Here is a 17,748-nt window from a genome sequence, read left to right as displayed (position 1 = left end):
CCGCCCAGTTTCTAGAACGCAAAGACTCCCATTCAGACCAAAAAAAGCAATTCAGATGAGAAGAAGGAAAGACAGGCAACCAGTCCCAGAGATGTGAAACAACATTACAGAATATGCATATTGCATCTGTAAATAATATTAGGTCAGGTGTGTGTGCACATTCCTTGCTGTAGTCTTGCAGTAACCATGGAACTGCCAGAGCACGCCCAGGCCAAGTCTCTTCACTGCTACAAATAAGAAAATGCGATCTGAACTTTCATAGTATTAAAACCTCCTCAAGAATAACACAGCTGGGAAGACATCCAATTTGAACAGGAAGATCAATGGAATATGGCAACATAATATACTGCTGTTTTTATACCGGATAGATGTGATGTTTGCACACATTTCCAAGGAACAGAGATGGGGTTAGTAAAACATAGCAGCTGCAGGATTTGCACAAGTTCCATGAAGGTAGATCATTTCATTTTTTGTTGATCCCAGTCAAATCCAGTACGTTGTTGGGGACTCATAAACGTGCCATTTGAGTGGAGTTTGTTGCAGGAAGCATAACCTCATTCTTCCTGACTCGTCCAGAAATATACTTTTAAGTTGCCCCTTCTGTCCAAACTCACATTCCACAGTTAATGTCCAAGAAATTCTACTTTATAAACCATGGTTCCACCACCTGCTGTGCAGATAATGGTTTTTTTAAACTGTGCTTACTGGCAGTTTTGTGTGTGTGTGTGTGTGTGTGTGCGCGCGCACGTGCTTGTGTATAAAAAAAAGAATCAAACAGTGCACTGATAGCTGTAGGAATCAACAAGAGAAAAGAGTGTTGCTGCATGCCAGCAAAATCTCCAAGTGGTGCAAGATTCCCAGGGTCCCAAGCACTTAGCCAGGGTTTGTGGTTTCTGTTGGAAATGAGGTGCAGCAGAGACAGTGGTGTCTGTATGATATGAGTTATTTACACGTACAGTGGTACCTTGGGTTACAGATGCTTCAGGTTACAGACTCCGCTAACCCAGAAATAATGCTTCAGGTTAAGAACTTTGCTTCAGGGTGAGAACAGAAATCGTGCTCCGGCAGCGCGGCGGCAGCAGGGGGCCCCATTAGCTAAAGTGGTGCTTCAGGTTAAGAACAGTTTCAGGTTAAGAACGGACCTCCAGAACGAATTAAGTACTTAACCTGAGGTACCACTGTATATACAACCTGAGCCTATGATGGAGGGGTTCACAGCATTAACACCCCAAAAGGGTCTTGTTTCTCCCATAGCCTCAGCCTTGAATTCAAACAGACGTCAAACATTGTTCTCTTATTGTCTCTCTCCAGCTTGCTGCTTTACTTCTAGGTCATGTCACCGCTGACTCTCAACTCTAAATTAAGCTTTCTCCTTCCAACTATCTCTCGCCCCTTTTTTGTCTCACGCAGAGCCCCCTTTCCTTTGTTCTCTTAGTAGCCAATTACACAGGTGATCACCTCGTCAGGAAGTGAGCCTGGCTTATATTTTTGCACTTGATAGATGCAAGGGTTATAAGGGTCTCAACTCCCCTGCCCCCCAAACTCATAATGGTATAATGAATTTGAAACCTGTCTTTGGCAACTCCAATTCAGCAGTAAAGAGCAGGTTTTTCCCAGGGAAAGCGGTAGGGGAAATGGAAAACCACTCGGTCACATGGCTGAAAAACACAGGACAAGCGGAAAACCTCTTAGACCCCTGCTCTCTAGGTACAGGATGAGCTTATGAGATATCTCTCATGGGTCTTCATATCTGTTAGTCTTTAAGGTTCACAGAAGAAAAGTTAAACAGTCCACTGGAAAGCTGTCAGGAATGAGCCAGCTCCAAGTGAAGGTTTGCAGCCAACGGCAGAAAGCAGCCAGGAACAGAGAGGCTTTGATGTTAGTCAGGCAGGGGAGAGCCCACAGCTACAGACTTTGGCTCTTCCTGACCTTGACAGAAAGGCTGATAAGGCAGGAGAGCAGGCTAGAACATAGCCAAAGCTTGCCGGAAGCACAATCAGGCGTGAATAAACTCAGAGACAGCCCCTCAGAGTTGGAAGCTGTTGGAGCTGATCCAATAAGTCCGAGGAGTCGGCGAATGGAGGGTTGTTAGACTGGAAGCAAAACAAGACACGTAAGGGTCGTAAATTCAATATCTGCTGGAGATGTTGGAATTCTGCCTGGGTCAGAGGAATGTGCCACAGCGTAGGCACCGGCAGATAATCCTGTCGACCTCCCCGCGTCTCCACTCTGCTGATAAGCAGGCGAGGTCCGGCGATTCTTCTCAGATGTATGAGAGGAACACACCGTTCTTCCTCTCTCCCCTTTGGTGTCCCCAGGGAGGGGAAAGAAGCAGACAGAAAACTATTTACATCATTTATTTCTGCCTCTTACATCAGTACAGAGAATCATGTCTGCACTCAACAACAGCAAGAAGAAACTCCTCCCAAGTACATCCAGTACGGGTCATATGACACACACACACTGAGCTAACATCCGGTGCTCAGTACAGAATGGACTGCCCCTTTGTTCCCATGGCAACAGTCACAAACATCCTGTCTGGCTTTCCAGCCACAAGCAGCTGGCTGAGCTGCTAGAGCCTTTGCTTGCTGCAGCATTGGTGCTTTATGGTAACATACTCCCCCTAAAGTATCAATGTGTGCCGCGAGCAAAACGTCATCCAGAGAAGAAAACAAACAGTTGTTATACTTATAACATTCCCCTGTTGTTTCAGTTCCACCCTTGGAACTACCCGCCACTGGTTTAACCAATGTACCTCTCTGGTTGTGTGACTTCGCATTACCTTGGTTAACAACTCTCTGTTGTGCCTTTGTCTCTGACTCAGACACATCTTCAATCTGTCCTTGGTCGTTTACAATAGCAACATATGCAAGGTTAGCAAACTCCTTTGAATACCTCTTGGGTGGTACACCCTTCGTTGCTCTCTCAGACCTACGTAAGAGGTTCTGATCCTCTGTGCTCACTGGTTCAACCTTTGGACTCTCTGGAGAACCAGTACTAAGCTTAATCAATGGTTCATCCTCCTCTTCTGAGGGTCTAGTCATTATGTGAGATTTCCTCTCAATGACTGTGACAACTGAGCTGTCTGAGCTATCGCTGTCATCATCAGTACTACTGAACTCAATAAGATCAAACTCATCATCATCATCTGAATCGTTTCCTGTGGGAAATGTCTGTACTATCTGCTCTTGCTTTGGAGCACTCTCTAGGAACTTTGTGAGAATCACCTGACCAGATTCAGACAAAATTACTCTGTAGAGACCCTTTTCATAACCCACAAAAATGCCTCTGGCATTCTTTACTCCACCTGGAGCTTCTGTTCTCACATGAGACCCGAAAACCTTAAAATAGGCAACAGAAGGTTTTCTATTGAACAGCTTCTCAAAAGGAGAACATCCCAACTCTGTTGAGACCTTTCTCAACCACACATGAAGATAGGACGCTAGCGATTCGGCCCAATATTCATGTGGCAAATGTGAACTCAGCAATTGCGCATTCATCCCCTTTTGCAATTCTTTGTTCACCCTCACACAGACCCCCCTGTTCCACGCTTCGGTCGAAACAGCCACTTTGTGGTCTATCCCTTTTCCATCCAGGAACTTCTGAAACTTCTGTAACAGAAAAACTTGCTTCTCATCTGTGAAAAGACAATCAATGTTAGCATCATGCATAATTTTAACCTTGTCACAAAACTCCTGAAACTTTTCTAAAGTTTCTTGCGGTTTCTCCATCAAATAAACCCAAGAATAATTAGTGAAACAATCCACACACACAAGGTAAAATCGTGCACCGCCTCTAGATGGTTCTAGAGGACCAATCACATCAGCATACACCCGCTGAAATGCTCTGTCGACCTTCTTGGTCTTGGTGCTCACACTGGTCACACCTGCAAGAGAGATTTTGTTAGAAACAGAAGAATTACATTTCATGTAATCACTTTGATCAAAAGTCAACAAATACAGTCCATCTTTCTCTTTGGCAGTAAGAAACAGTTCTCCATCTTTGTAGATCTTGCAGCTTTTAGCATCATAGGACAGTTTCAGTCCTTTCTTTGCAATCTGCGACACGCTCAGCAGATTAAATCTCAGTTCTGGAACCAGGTAAACATCATTTATAGTCAAGTTCAGACTCTCAAGATACACAGTCCCAATTCCAGTCGCTTCCAACTCCTGACCGTTGGCCTGTTTCACAGTGAAGCTTTGCTTCTTCAACGTCGAAAACAGTCCTCTGTGCGGGCACAAATGTTTTGTACAGCCCGTGTCGATTATGAATGCGTTCCCAACATCTGGCGTGGTTCCTTTCGCCATCATAGCCTTTGCAGGTTTCACCTGGCACTTGGTACGGCTTTTGCCTGACGCCTGAGGCTTCGTAGAGCTGCTCTTTGCTCCTCTTGACTGGCGCGGCTTCTTACAGTTTCGCTGTAGATGCCCAGTCTGTCCACAATTGTAGCATCGGACAGCACTCAATGCTACACCATGCTCTCCAGTAGCATCAGCAGTGGGGGAATTAGAACTCTGTTCTTCCCTCCCCCTGTCTTTTTCTTCCAGTGCAGCAAGTCTGTCGTGTTCATTCAGGACCACAGCACAAACTCTCTCAGCGGTCAGCTGCGCGGCCGGTAGGGAACCAAGCTGACTGGCAACAACCTTGTAGGTGCGGCTAAGGCTGTTTATCATCATGAAGCAAAACACTTCCTCCTGAAGACGAAAATTGCGTTCCACCATCTGTTGACGCAGAAACTTCATTTCTGTCAGGTGCGCTTGAACATCTCCATCAGGCGCAAGTCTCAGATTGGTCAATTTCTCAAAATACAGCAACGCTGAAGAACCAGCATCTCTCTGATGCGTTGTACGCAGCGTGTCCCATACCTCTTTCGCATTTTCTAAATGCTGAACATGCACCAACTGATCATCTGAGACACACAGAATTATAGCAGTCCTGGCCCTTACATTCTGTGACTCCCAACCTCTGGTTGGTGCTGCAGGGATGGGGTTTTCAATTACATCAAAAAGCCTCTGATTCTGCAGCAGGGCCTTCATCTTTACAGACCAAGATGAATAATTGTCATTGGTTAAGGGAGGTGGGCAAGGCAAACCTCCCCCTTTCTTGGCATCCATCTTGAAGCCAAGCCTCTCTCACACTGTCAAACAAACTGTAAAATCCAACAGTTGTTTTTTCCTTTCTCACGCAGCAAACTGCAAATTGTTTACGCTCTTTGCACCTGGCAGCTAAACTCAGGCTGCTATTGAAAAGTCCCTTCCAAGAGCTCGTAAACTTGTAGCCAAAACATTCTCTGGTTTTGTTTCGCTTTCCCAGGCTTACACGCAGAGTCCAGCCCCTTTGCCAGTAACTTTCCAGGACCGTTACCTAGCAACAATGCATTTCAATAGGACATCTTATCTACCACAAAAATTTGTGGAATGCAGGCTTCAGCCTTCAAGCTGCAGGCCTCTTCTCCCGGAGCTCTTGTTTTCTTTGAAACGCAGCTCCGTGAACCAGGGAATTAATCTTCCTGCGTTCACACTTTTAGCCCGAAATGCAGCATACCTTGAACTTTGTTGCTCTGGAAAACACCTCTTCTTTCCACCAGCTGTCTGTGGAGCCTCTGGCATCTTTCAGACGCTTCTCTTCCTCCTTGGAGCAGAGGAGGACAATCCACCAGCCTCTCATGCAGATGTCCGATGAATCGCAACCATCCGAAGGCTGCCATTAGTTGGAATTCTGCCTGGGTCAGAGGAATGTGCCACAGCGTAGGCACCGGCAGATAATCCTGTCGACCTCCCCGCGTCTCCACTCTGCTGATAAGCAGGCGAGGTCCGGCGATTCTTCTCAGATGTATGAGAGGAACACACCGTTCTTCCTCTCTCCCCTTTGGTGTCCCCAGGGAGGGGAAAGAAGCAGACAGAAAACTATTTACATCATTTATTTCTGCCTCTTACATCAGTACAGAGAATCATGTCTGCACTCAACAACAGCAAGAAGAAACTCCTCCCAAGTACATCCAGTACGGGTCATATGACACACACACACTGAGCTAACATCCGGTGCTCAGTACAGAATGGACTGCCCCTTTGTTCCCATGGCAACAGTCACAAACATCCTGTCTGGCTTTCCAGCCACAAGCAGCTGGCTGAGCTGCTAGAGCCTTTGCTTGCTGCAGCATTGGTGCTTTATGGTAACAGTCTTCAGAAGGGTCATCTTGACTAATGATGCCGGAGGCTTTGTTAGAGCTGTCTGGAGCTATCTGTTTTTGCAATAAATTTTCCTTTTTAATTAGCTACGCTTACTGTGTTATCAAGCTGGGAACCTGGACTCCTGACGAACGCATGTCCAAAGGAGTGTGCGCTCTCTCTCTCTCTCTCTCTCTCTCTCTCTCCCCCTCCCTCCCTCTTAATGGATCCTGAGATTGTCCAACTTATAAAGATGTCAGCAAACATGATATGAAGGCTAGCAACATTAACCCCAGCATGTGGGAATCCCTTGCAGATGACCACAGTGCCTGGAAACAGAGAGTCAGGTCATATATCTACAGCAGTGACCAGAGAAGAAATGACTGCTGGAGCAGTGCAGAGAGAAAAAATGCCATGGTGCAACTGCAGCAATGAAACCAAATGTCTTCATCTGCCCCTGCTGCAACAAAACATATCTCTCCCTTATTGGTCTCTACAGCCACATCAGGCACTGTAACACTCCAGTGTCTTGACTTTACCCCCAATGGCACACCCTTCCTTTGTCTCTCAAGACAGATGGAGGACAACATATTAAGAAGAACCTATGGGCCAAAGTGCCTCAGTCATCGCATAGCGCCCATTTTTCTTTCAAAATATTGTTGCACTTGGTAGGGAGGTGGAATCCAGATGTTAAATAGGTAAAGGTAAAGGGACCCCTGACCATTAGGTCCAGTCGTGACCTACTCTGGGGTTGCAGCGCTCATCTCGCTTTATTGGCCGAGGGAGCCGGCGTACAGCTTCCGGGTCATGTGGCCATGAGTAAGCCACTTCTGGTGAACCAGAGCAGCACACGGAAACGCTGTTTACCTTCCCGCCGGAGCGGTACCTATTTATCTACTTGCACTTTGATGTGCTTTCAAACTGCTAGGTTGGCAGGAGCAGGGACCGAGCAACGGGAGCTCATCCTGTCATGGGGATTCGAACCGCTGATCTTCTGATCAGCAAGTCCTAGGCTCTGTGGTTTAACCCACAGCGCCACCCACGTATTTAGATGTTAAATACTTCGTATCTAAGTAGCGCTCGTCGTTTTCTCTCTATTTCTCTCTCTCTCTCTTATAAGGTGGGCCAATTCATGTTAGAGAAACGTTGAAGCTCATTAATACTACCTTTTACAATTTCAGGGGCTTCAGGATTTATTGAATGAGCTCATAGTAATGCGAAAAAGGAGCTGCAGCAGAAACTCCCAGGCTAAAGTAAGCTTGAGAGGTTGAGGCTGGCGTCAAGTTTAAGAACAGCAAATCTACTTAAATGTAGCAGTGTTATTATCAAATGTGAAGAGATTTGCAGTCACTGCCAGTGTGTAACTTACAAGGGAAATCTTATTAGTTTTGTTTGGTGAGTGGGATGAAAATGAGACAGATAACTGACGTATGCGTTTCCCCCTCCGTAAGAATGGATTTTATGGGAGGGGGAAGATCTGAAAGACGAGTTGTCAACCTATTTATTGTTCCAGATCTCATCAGGCTTTTTAATCATTCTTTTTTTTCCCCCTGCTTTGCTATTGCTGGAAATCCTTGTCTAAAAATGGTACCTGGCATTTTAAAAGAATGTGCCTTTTGTTAAACTGAAGAATTTGAAATTAAAGCCTGGAAATCACCACCAGGGTGATCAAGAAGGAGTTGGTGGTCGTACTCTGCACTACGCTCAATCTGTCATTTTTGTGGGTTGTGGGGAGAAAGTCTTAAGTTTGCATACATAGAAGAAGGAGAGGAGGAGGAGGAGTTTGAATTTGATATCCCGCTTTATCTGTACCCTAAGGAGTCTCAATGGGACGTGGGTGGCGCTGTGGGTTAAACCACAGAGCCTAGGACTTGCCAGTCAGAAGGTCTGTGGTTCAAATCCGCGCAACGGGATGAGCTCCCGTTGCTCGGTCCCTGCTCCTGCCAACCTAGCAGTTTGAAAGCACGTCAAAGTGCAAGTAGATAAATAGGTACCACTCCGGCGGGAAGGTAAACGGCATTTCCGTGCACTGCTCTGGTTCCCCAGAAGCAGTTTAATCATGCTGGCCACATGACCCGGAAGCTGTACGCCAGCTCCCTCGGCCAATAAAGCGAGATGAGCGCCGCAACCCCAGAGTTGGCCACGACTGGACCTAATGGTCAGGGGTCCCTTTACCTTTACCTTTAATGAGTCTCAAAGCGGCTAACAATTTCCTTTCCCTTCCTCCCCCACAACAAACACTCTGTGAGGTGAGTGAGGCTGAGAGACTTCAGAGAAGTGTGACTAGCCTAAGATCACCCAGCAGCTGGATGTGGAGGAACGGGGACACGAACCCAGTTCACCAGATTACAAGTCTACTGCTCTTAACCACTACACTGCAGTGGTGTATGCATCAAGGCCATGCATGCCTTGATGTACCCATGTACCCTGTTAGTGGCAGTCCTCTATATGTTGCTGGAAAATAATCTTCTAGTTGAAAGAGGTCTCCATTTGAAGGCAGAAGTCATTCACCTAATATGGTTGAACTGCAATGCTGTTTGCCCAGGGTAGTGAATCTTTTGCCTGGTATAAAATATGCCTGAAGCATCCCTGGCAGAAATATCTTCACCTTTTTCTTATTAACATCCAAGAAAGGTACAGCAGTGGTTTTCTAACTGTGGCCTGTGGTCCCTGAGGTTAATTCAGGTGGTCCATGGCACGCCTATGGATTTGTGTTCGAGGAAGAGAGGTGAATATTACGTTGAATATTCTTTTTCATTTCAATTGAATTTTGTTGCTTCTTTTATTTATTTTTTACCTTATATGTTGTTGTGTTGCGATTTGAATTCTGTGGAATTGCAGTTGGTACAAGAGTCCGAAAAACCAATAAGTGGTCCACCAAGACCATTAGCAATATTCAAGTGATCCTTTGCAGGGAATGGCGTTTGGGAACTGCTGTGCAATATAGCTTCCACAGGCAGCTTCCCGACTTTCTCTTTCTTAAATTAAAAAAAAAACCCACAACTTTTATTTGCTTGAGATAATTTTTTCTTTTTGTCACTGTTGGTTGACCCTTACTGAGTGAAGAAAGATGTTTGAAAAGAAGAATAAAATGCCTCTTTCTTTTTCTTTTTTTGAAGTAATTGCATTCAATTTAGATGAAATACCTGCCTTTTTTCCCCAAACAGGTTAACTTCCCTTGCTAATGTTGAAAATGACTGAACACCAATTCACTGTTTCGCTCCCACCCTTTCCTTTGTATGTGTGGCTATTATTTAAGAAGGGGTGTTCCACAGGAGGGGGGGACAGTTTAAGATCTAATTCACAGCCCAGAAAATAGAGAAAGGCTTCTATGTATCTGCTTGTGGGAGACATAATTTGAAAAGCCGGCTCGGAGCTTCTCGTTTACTATTTTAAATCTAGTTCATTATGGATGGCTCTGCAGTGCTATGTATCACCAGCAAGTGAAACATAAAAATTACTCAAATTGTCCTCCATAGCGCATATGAAAACAGTATTTGGGAACTCATTTGTACTCGTTGGCTATGTAGCTAGTAGCCTTCACCCCTTCTCCATTTTCTCTTTCAGCGATATGGAACGCTTCCAAGAAATTGGGCCCCTCATCTAGCACTCCTATGGGAGTTCATATCTTACATTTAGGGACGCGGGTAGCACTGTGGTTTAAACCACAGAGCCTAGGACTTGCCGATCAGAAGGTCGGCGGTTCGAATCCCCACAACGGGGTGAGCTCCCGTTGCTCGGTCCCTGCTCCTGCCAACCTAGCAGTTTGAAAGCACGTCAAAGTGCTAGTAGATAAATAGGTACCACTCTGGTGGGAAGGTAAACGGCGTTTCCGTGCACTGCTCTGGTTCGCCAGAAGCGGCTTAGTCATGCTGGCCACATGACCCGGAAGCTGTACACCGGCTCCCTTGGCCTGTAAAGCAAGATGAGCACCGCAACCCCATAGTTGGCCATGACTGGACCTAATGGTCAGGGGTCCCTTTACCTTTACCTTTACCTTTATGTTACATTTAGGTCGTCCCAAGAGAGGCAGTTCAGTGTCTGTGGCTTGAACTAAGACATCCAAATGGGCAATGTGTTGTTGCCAAGGGGTGGCCCATTTATTTATTTATTTATTTAAAACATTATTATTATACCACCTGCTGTTAAAAATCCCAACGCACCAGTGCCAGGATGACAAAAACAGCCAATTGAAAACCGAACGAATTCAGTAAGTGCTGTTAACAACCGATAGGAACCCAACAGTTCTCGGCAACTTGGGATCCATGACTTTCAGGAGGAAACAAGAACCCTGCAGGGTAGCTCAGTTAGTTTGAGTGTGATTCTGATAAATGCCAACATTCCAGGTTCGATCCCCGTATGGATGGGACAGCTGCATATTCCCGCAGGACTAGATGATCCTCGGGATCCCTTCCAACTTTACAATGGTATGATTCTATGACACCTGCCTTGCCTTGGGTGGAAAATTATTCCACCATCTAGGCAACAATTTGGAATCCCACTGTCCAGTTCCCTCCCTAGGGCAACCAGGCTCCAAGGAAATCAAGGTATCATGCAAAATAGGGAACTTTGGCAAATGTAGCTTGTCATGCAGGGGTGAGAAAAGTTGAAAAAGTGCCTTCTTTTGAATCACCCCATTCCAAATATATTACATGTCACCCTCCCATAGCTGTCAACTTTCAGATTTGAAAATAATGAATCAGCAGCCTCGAAAATAAGGGATCAGCAGCCTCACCTGTCCCGGGGACTCTCTACGGGATATCTAACAATCCGGGATAGCAGCGGGAAGCAGCGGGAAACGGTGCTGGAATAAGGGAATTTCCCACCAAAAAAAGGGAAGGTTGACAGCTATGCACCCTCCACTGCTCCATTTTCCTTCTTACCTGAGAAACAAAATGGTCAAGAATTGTGAAGTTGTTCCATTATATTGTGCTTTCCAGAACCAACTACAAAAAAACCACCACTCCATTTGGTGTTGACCTATGGAAGAAGGAAAGTAGAATCAAATGGATGTGCGCTATTCCACACATAAGGCCTCGTTTATATAGATGCTTGGATGTGCAGAACTCGTGGTGTGTAAACCACAGAGAGCCGAGTTAGGTAACATCTTTCAGGATTAGGTCCCCCGCTATGGTTATCTGCAGCACATTACAGCTGGGGAGACATTAAAAAGCTGTGTTTAACAGCTGCGATATCATCCTCGCAAGCAATATTTCAACCAGAGCTGCTATAAAAACCTCCCTTGTGACATCTAAGCTGTGAAAAATAGCAAATTTGAAGTGCAGGGGGAAAAAGCCCCTCCTCAACCGCCTGCCGCAGGAGTAATTGTTTCCTGGCAATTGACATTTCAAGAGCTGTTTCTTTAAATGCCCAGCCTCTCCATCTTACTTGGCTTCCCCCCACCCCAGCATGACTGAGGGAATCTAGAGCAGGGATAATGACTCGCCGCAGGTTTCATCCGAGGGGGTAATGAAAAGAAAAGGAATGATGGAGATAGTCGGGACGGAGCGATTTCCACTATCTGATGCCTCCTCCCTCCCCTCTCCCCGCCACCATGCTCCAGTGATACAACCAGCCTGTACTAACCACGCAATAATAGGTCGGCTCATATGCTCTGCTCCATACCAACAAACCCATCCTCCCCAATAAGAAGGAGCCGGGAGCACGGGAGCGAGAACTATCCCGTCATCAGTCACTTTACATCTGCACTCCGAGCAAACATAATGGCAGGCACACTGTTCCCTGGCAGCTCGCCAGGGCTGCAAACGATCGTGGCACTAATTAACTCACCTGTGGAATTCACGCTCTGCAGCCGGGCTCTTTATGCAGTTCACCAAAGCGTGCTGCCAAAAGAGGAGGTTATATTTTGAAAGAGAGAGAAAAGAACCTGCTGGTAAAAGGGGTAAAAAGTTTTGAACATCCTGCAAGGCCGACAGGTCTGTTCCCGTAACAACTGCACCATGCAGGTTTAAGTGGAGCATATCAAAAAACCATCCCACGGGATAGCAGAAGTTACCTGGCGACAGGTGCATGACCCCAGAATGTGTCAGTTGTACATTGCCCACCCCTCCATTCATCCCACCTTGTTCAGCTCCGCCTGCTTAATGGTGCAGTGCTTATTTTCTCAGTTTACGTGCCCAATGACTGGTGTGGGCCAGTTCAGTTCTCAGCATTGGGGAATTGTCCCTGCAGTCCCCATCCGTCTAATAAATAGCCACATTGCAGGTAATTTTTGACATTCTGAACATTCGCGGGTATTTGTACAATTCCCTGACTTGGAAATATACAACATCAATTTTTTAAAATATTTGTTTTTCATTCCTCCATTTGGTCTGAAGAAAAATGCAAAGGAGCACCGTACGTGTAACATTGCTACCAAGTTGCAATAATGATGCTAAAGCATCCACATTAAATGGTTATACAGCATCAAGAACCCTTTCAGTCTCTCATTGTCTTCTGGTTTATTCCTGTTCCAGTAAGGATGACATATTTCGGGAGAAATGTCTATAGAATAGATTCTGGCATCTCATAAATGAATGAAAAGTTAGTTTGCTTTCAACTTCGTTATCTGTCGAACTTTTCTTAACTTTCCTTCAAGATACAAAAGGATATTATTTCTTCACGTAAAATGGTAAAGGGACCCCTGACCGTTAGGTCCAGTCGCGGATGACTCTGAGGTTGTGGCACTCATCTCGCTTTATTGGTCGAGGGAGCTGGCGAACAGCTTCTGGGTCATGTGGCCAGCATGACTAAGCCACTTCTGGCGAACCAGAGCAGCGCACAGAAATGCCATTTACCTTCCTGCCAGAGTGGTACCTATTTATCTACTTGTACTTTGACGTGCTTTCAAACTGCTAGGTTGGTAGGAGCAGGGACTGAGCAATGGGAGCTCACCCCATCGCGGGGATTCGAACCACCGACCTTCTGATCGGCAAGCCCTAGGCTCTGTGGTTGAGACCACAGCGCCACCCGTGTCCCTCATTTCTTCAAGTAGCCATAAGCAATACATTTTGGACCAGTCCCCTTCATCAATTTAGCTTAGAAACATCCATGCTGTCCCCCATAGAGGCAACAGCAGGACAGGCAAGGTCGAATAGCTGCTAGGAGGGGTGTGGCAGGCTGCCACAAACTGCGTAGCCTCCAAGCCCAATGGGCATGTGTTGAGCGCAAGGGACTCACAGTCCCACATGCTGCTTCTTTTAAGTAAGTTATTGAGTAATATTTTGTGGTTGTTGTTTTGGCATCCATCTGCCTCAAGGGACAATGGAGTGCACCTCCAGGGCTAAAGTCAAACCATGGGAGAATCAAAGAACCTGCAGTGATTCTCCAGAGGTAACTGTTGCCTCCTGTGTTGTTTTTGCTGTGTTAGCAGCACTGAAGTGACCTCCCGGGGGCCCAAGCCTGGGCAGTATGTATGGAGGTCCTGGGCTACCCATATGACAAGACACACACCCTCTCGCCCTCACTGATGTGGTCCAAAGGACAATAGAGCAATACTTTTCGCCCCAGCTGGGCTGCAGGACTTGCCAGAAAGAAGTGTACAAGTCGCCATCCAACAGTCTTAGGGACTCCAGATTTGTGTTGGGTTTACTCCTTAGCCTTTTGCTCTCCTAAAGATGGCAAAGTAGCAGGTGTGGGTTTTTCCTCGGGGTTTGCTCCCGAACCCTTTCTCATGGGTGAGCATAGCCGCAAGGCAGCAGAGGTTTAGGATCAGTTTTCCTTATCCTAGATGGGCTACCTTCTCAGGTTGACAAGCCCCATCTGCCCCTCATTTCCCTCTACAGCTCGTACCTTCTTCTGTTCTATTACAGTCATACCTTGGAAGTAGAACAGAATCCATTCCAGAAGTCCGTTCAGCTTCCAAAAGGTTCAGAAACCAAAGTCTGGCTTCTCGATTGGCTGTAGGAAGCTCCTGCAGCCAATCGGGAGCCACAGAAGTCACGTCGGACGTTCGGGTTCCAAAGAACGTTTGCAAACCAGAAGACTCACTTCCAGGTTTGCAGTGTTTGGGAGCCAAAACGTTCGACTCGCAAGGCGTTCGGGATCCAAGGTACGACTGTTTTTATCTTTAAATATTAAGAGTATATTTAGTTGAATACCAAATTAATACTCCTAAACAAGCAATAAAAAAGTTCTCGGTACTTTACTCTATGCGTAGTAGCAAATGGAGATCTTCATATCAAAATTTGCAGGAAGAGGAGGGAAACACTTCCTCCTGGATCCACAGCGTCCTGCTTTGATAATTTTCTTTAGTAAGGGGATAACAACACTGCCTACCTTCCATGGCTGTTCTAAGTTTGCAGCCTGATAAAAATATATATTAAGCTCTTTGTGCATGCAAGGGTCCTTTGTAAACACTCCATATTACTAGTGATAATTTCTGCTCATTTCCTTATGTTAATGGAATTAGGGGAACTAGAAAGGAGGAAAATGCCGAGTTGGCTTGAGGGTGTTGTTGTCCCATGTCTTTCTCTGGACTAGCATAATTTGGTATCAACCATGTTTATGTGCACGTATCTGTTCAGTTCCCCTGACCCAGCAGATAATGAGATTTATGGATTCATTATATCCTTACTTGCCAGTCCCCACAATTAAAGCAGCATTTCATTTTTCTTTTCTGTGAAAGTCTCATCCATGTGCTTCAGGATGAGGGATAGTCCGAGCATGTTGGAATTAAAGAGCATTCGTTGCCTTTCTTCAACAAGTTCAACATAACAAAACCAACAAGAAAATATTAGGATTTTTCTCTTTTTAAACAACTGCCCCCCCCCCGCCCCCCAAATCTGATAGCTAGACCTCAAGTGTGGTTTGTTTTGGTTTTGGAGGAATTTCCTTCTCATAAAACAAAGAAATATAGCTGGTAACTTGTGAAATGTTTTGTTAAGGGTGAAGACAAATGTGATATTAAACAAGGGCTCACAGCAAGTTTCTTCTAATGCAGCGTGAGCTCAGCTTCCTCCTGGCTGTATGAATTGAGGATGGACGTACATGCCAGCACATTGAAATCTCCTTTGGCTATCAGTTTGCCCTCCCTCCTGCCCTATTCTTCAGGCAGGCTGCTTAGCTTTTTGTTGTTTAAAGCACCACATGAATGTTTATTAATTTATCTTTCCATCATCACCTTATTTTTGCCTCCTCCAAAAAGTTTGAAAAGAAAAGAAAAACCAATGCTGTGATGGGCTTAGGTGGTTTTGTCCACAGCTGGTTACTAACTTGCAGAATTATTTTGTTGTGGGGCCTTTTGTGGAGCTCAATACTAGAGAGGAACAAGATCATTTGAGCTGAAAGGGAAGGTCATTTCCATACATGCTCATCAGGGTATACATGCTCTGTCTCTCCTCCCCAACCACCCACAGTTCAGACAAGAAGCATTATTGTTATTACTACTATCATTGTGATTATCATCAGTACACACTTTTCTCCTATACAGCAGAGGTACTAAACCTAAGGCAAGACTTACTTGGGCTGCCCCTGTGCTTCATGTAGAAGAAGCTGTTCTTCTCCTTCCCAGTGGAGGATTTTGGGATACAGAACATGCAGCAGCTTGACTGTTCACTGGAACAGAAAATCAACATCATGTTATGCTGCTGCTGAAATAATTGTACTGGGATTCATATGTATGGTCCTGGTTCACACATCTTGATAAGCTGTGGCAAGCAATAAATTTCTCCTCCTTTGCTCTCCGATGCCTGGAGTGGAGAGAAACATACCATGAGGTTTGGCTTAGCATTACGTGTGAGCCTGCATTTGTTTCATGAGAGCCAGTGTGATGTAGTGGTTAAGAGCGGTAGTCTCGTAATCTGGGGAACCAGGTTCGTGTCTCCGCTCCTCCACATGCAGCTGCTGGGTGACCTTGGGCTAGTCACACTTCTCCGAAGTCTCTCAGCCCCACTCACCTCACAGAGTGTTTGTTGTGGGGGAGGAAGGGAAAGGAGAATGTTAGCCGCTTTGAGACTCCTTAAAAGGGAGTGAAAGGCGGGATATCAAATCCAAACTCTTCTTCTTCTTCTTCTTCTTCTTCTTCTTCTTCTTCTTCTTCTTCTTCTTCTTCATTCTGTCTCCAACAAATGGTGAGTTTTAAGCCAAGAACAAACTTTGACATATGCACATACTTTGTTTGGAGGAACAAGCCCCATTTACCCATAATGCTAAGCCAAGACCCATAGTTTGTTTCGCCAGCCAGGATCAACTGAGCTGCATGCACTAGCACACTGATTCTTAAGCCGGCATAAACCAAAGCTAACCTTAATGAGCAATATGCCATTTTTGACATTGCACCTATATCCCAAATCCTTAAAAAAACAAAAACAAAACAGTCTGCTCTATCTAGAATGGATTAAAGATGCATAGAAGATGGGCCTTTGCTGACCCAAAATACTTTTGTTACCATCCAAAACCATGATATATGAACAGCATATTTGATAAAGTCAATGAAATGCACATGGTGATAACCCAAGCTAAATCCCCATGACCTGGAGGTTGCAATGTATCTAGGTTTAAATCTTTGACCCATAGGTTGAGAGCAGGGTTCATATTCTTCTGTCTTCCCCAACTGAGGGGGTGGGATGGGGGACAGAGTGTTGGCAGATGGGAGGATACACAGAGTTGGCAAGCAATGTGAGCAGGGTTCATAGCCCTTAGTGTATCCTTTACTACCAGCTGAAAACATCTTTCCTTGCTATTCTACAAATGGAATCACCACAAAGTCAAACAAAGCTGTCCAAACTAGGGTTTATTTTTTTAAGTTAAGTGGAATAAGGAGCAAAATTAAATGTGTTTTATTCCTCCCACTCAACAGAGATATTGCCTTCAGTTTATGTAAAAGGCTACTTGTAACATTTAAGAACGGAGGAGAGCCTCACAGGATTCTTTTTGTGGCAATTACGTCCTCGTTTTTTGTCGTATTTGCTGTCACATAGAATGCTAAGTAGCCCTGCAAATGCTTGATAAATTGTCATTTCTTTTTCATTTCAGAACTCCACAGAGACCCAAGCAAAGAGCATTAAGAAACAAAGGGGGAATGAGACTGTCTTCAGCACAGGAAACTAGTTCGCATTAAGGTGAAGAGACAAATCACCGCCTCAGTCTTGCTTTGTACTGCCACAATGAGAACTTATCATTGCTTCTGGCTCCTCTTCTGGGTTGGTCATCCCCACCAAAGTTCTTCCACCCCCTTATCCAAAAGGACTAGTGGCTTTCCAGAAAACCCAAAGATTTTGGATCTATCTAGAAACAACAGGAAAGAACTGAATCGCTCCAAAAGAAGCTGGATGTGGAATCAGTTCTTTCTTCTAGAGGAGTATACGGGCTCTGACTATCAATACGTTGGCAAGGTAAGTTGTTTTTCAGCACCTCGTACTCTGCAGTTTTCAGAAGTCTCTCTGAATTGACGAGACAAAATGGGATGCCAATTCTATTCCAAAGACTGCTGCTTTATGGTCATGGCAGGAGAACGCCAGGGGGTGTGTAGTTCAGTACCTGAGCTACCAGCACAGGAAATGGAAGGGGAACGTGGCCTTACTTTTTGTAACCAAATATGTTCAGGGTAACAGCCGCAGTTAGATCTTTTGTATATCTTTAA

At 45.3% G+C, this 17,748-nt stretch overlaps 1 protein-coding gene across 1 annotated transcript in view; it reads left to right on the top strand.

Annotated features, from left to right (window-relative positions):
• CDH6 (cadherin 6) overlaps nt 1-17,748 on the top strand; it is a 176,205-nt gene that overhangs the window by 82,515 nt on the left and 75,942 nt on the right. The window contains exon 2 of the mRNA XM_081014768.1: nt 17,142-17,500. Coding sequence (XP_080870894.1) covers nt 17,273-17,500 — 228 coding nt within the window. The 5' untranslated portion in view covers nt 17,142-17,272. The remainder of the gene's footprint in view (nt 1-17,141; nt 17,501-17,748) is intronic.

This window comes from Podarcis pityusensis (assembly GCF_964106645.2).
Source record: "Podarcis pityusensis genome assembly, chromosome: 7".
Classification (NCBI taxonomy): Eukaryota; Metazoa; Chordata; class Lepidosauria; order Squamata; family Lacertidae; genus Podarcis; species Podarcis pityusensis.
This window is presented reverse-complemented; position numbering and strand designations above follow the sequence as displayed.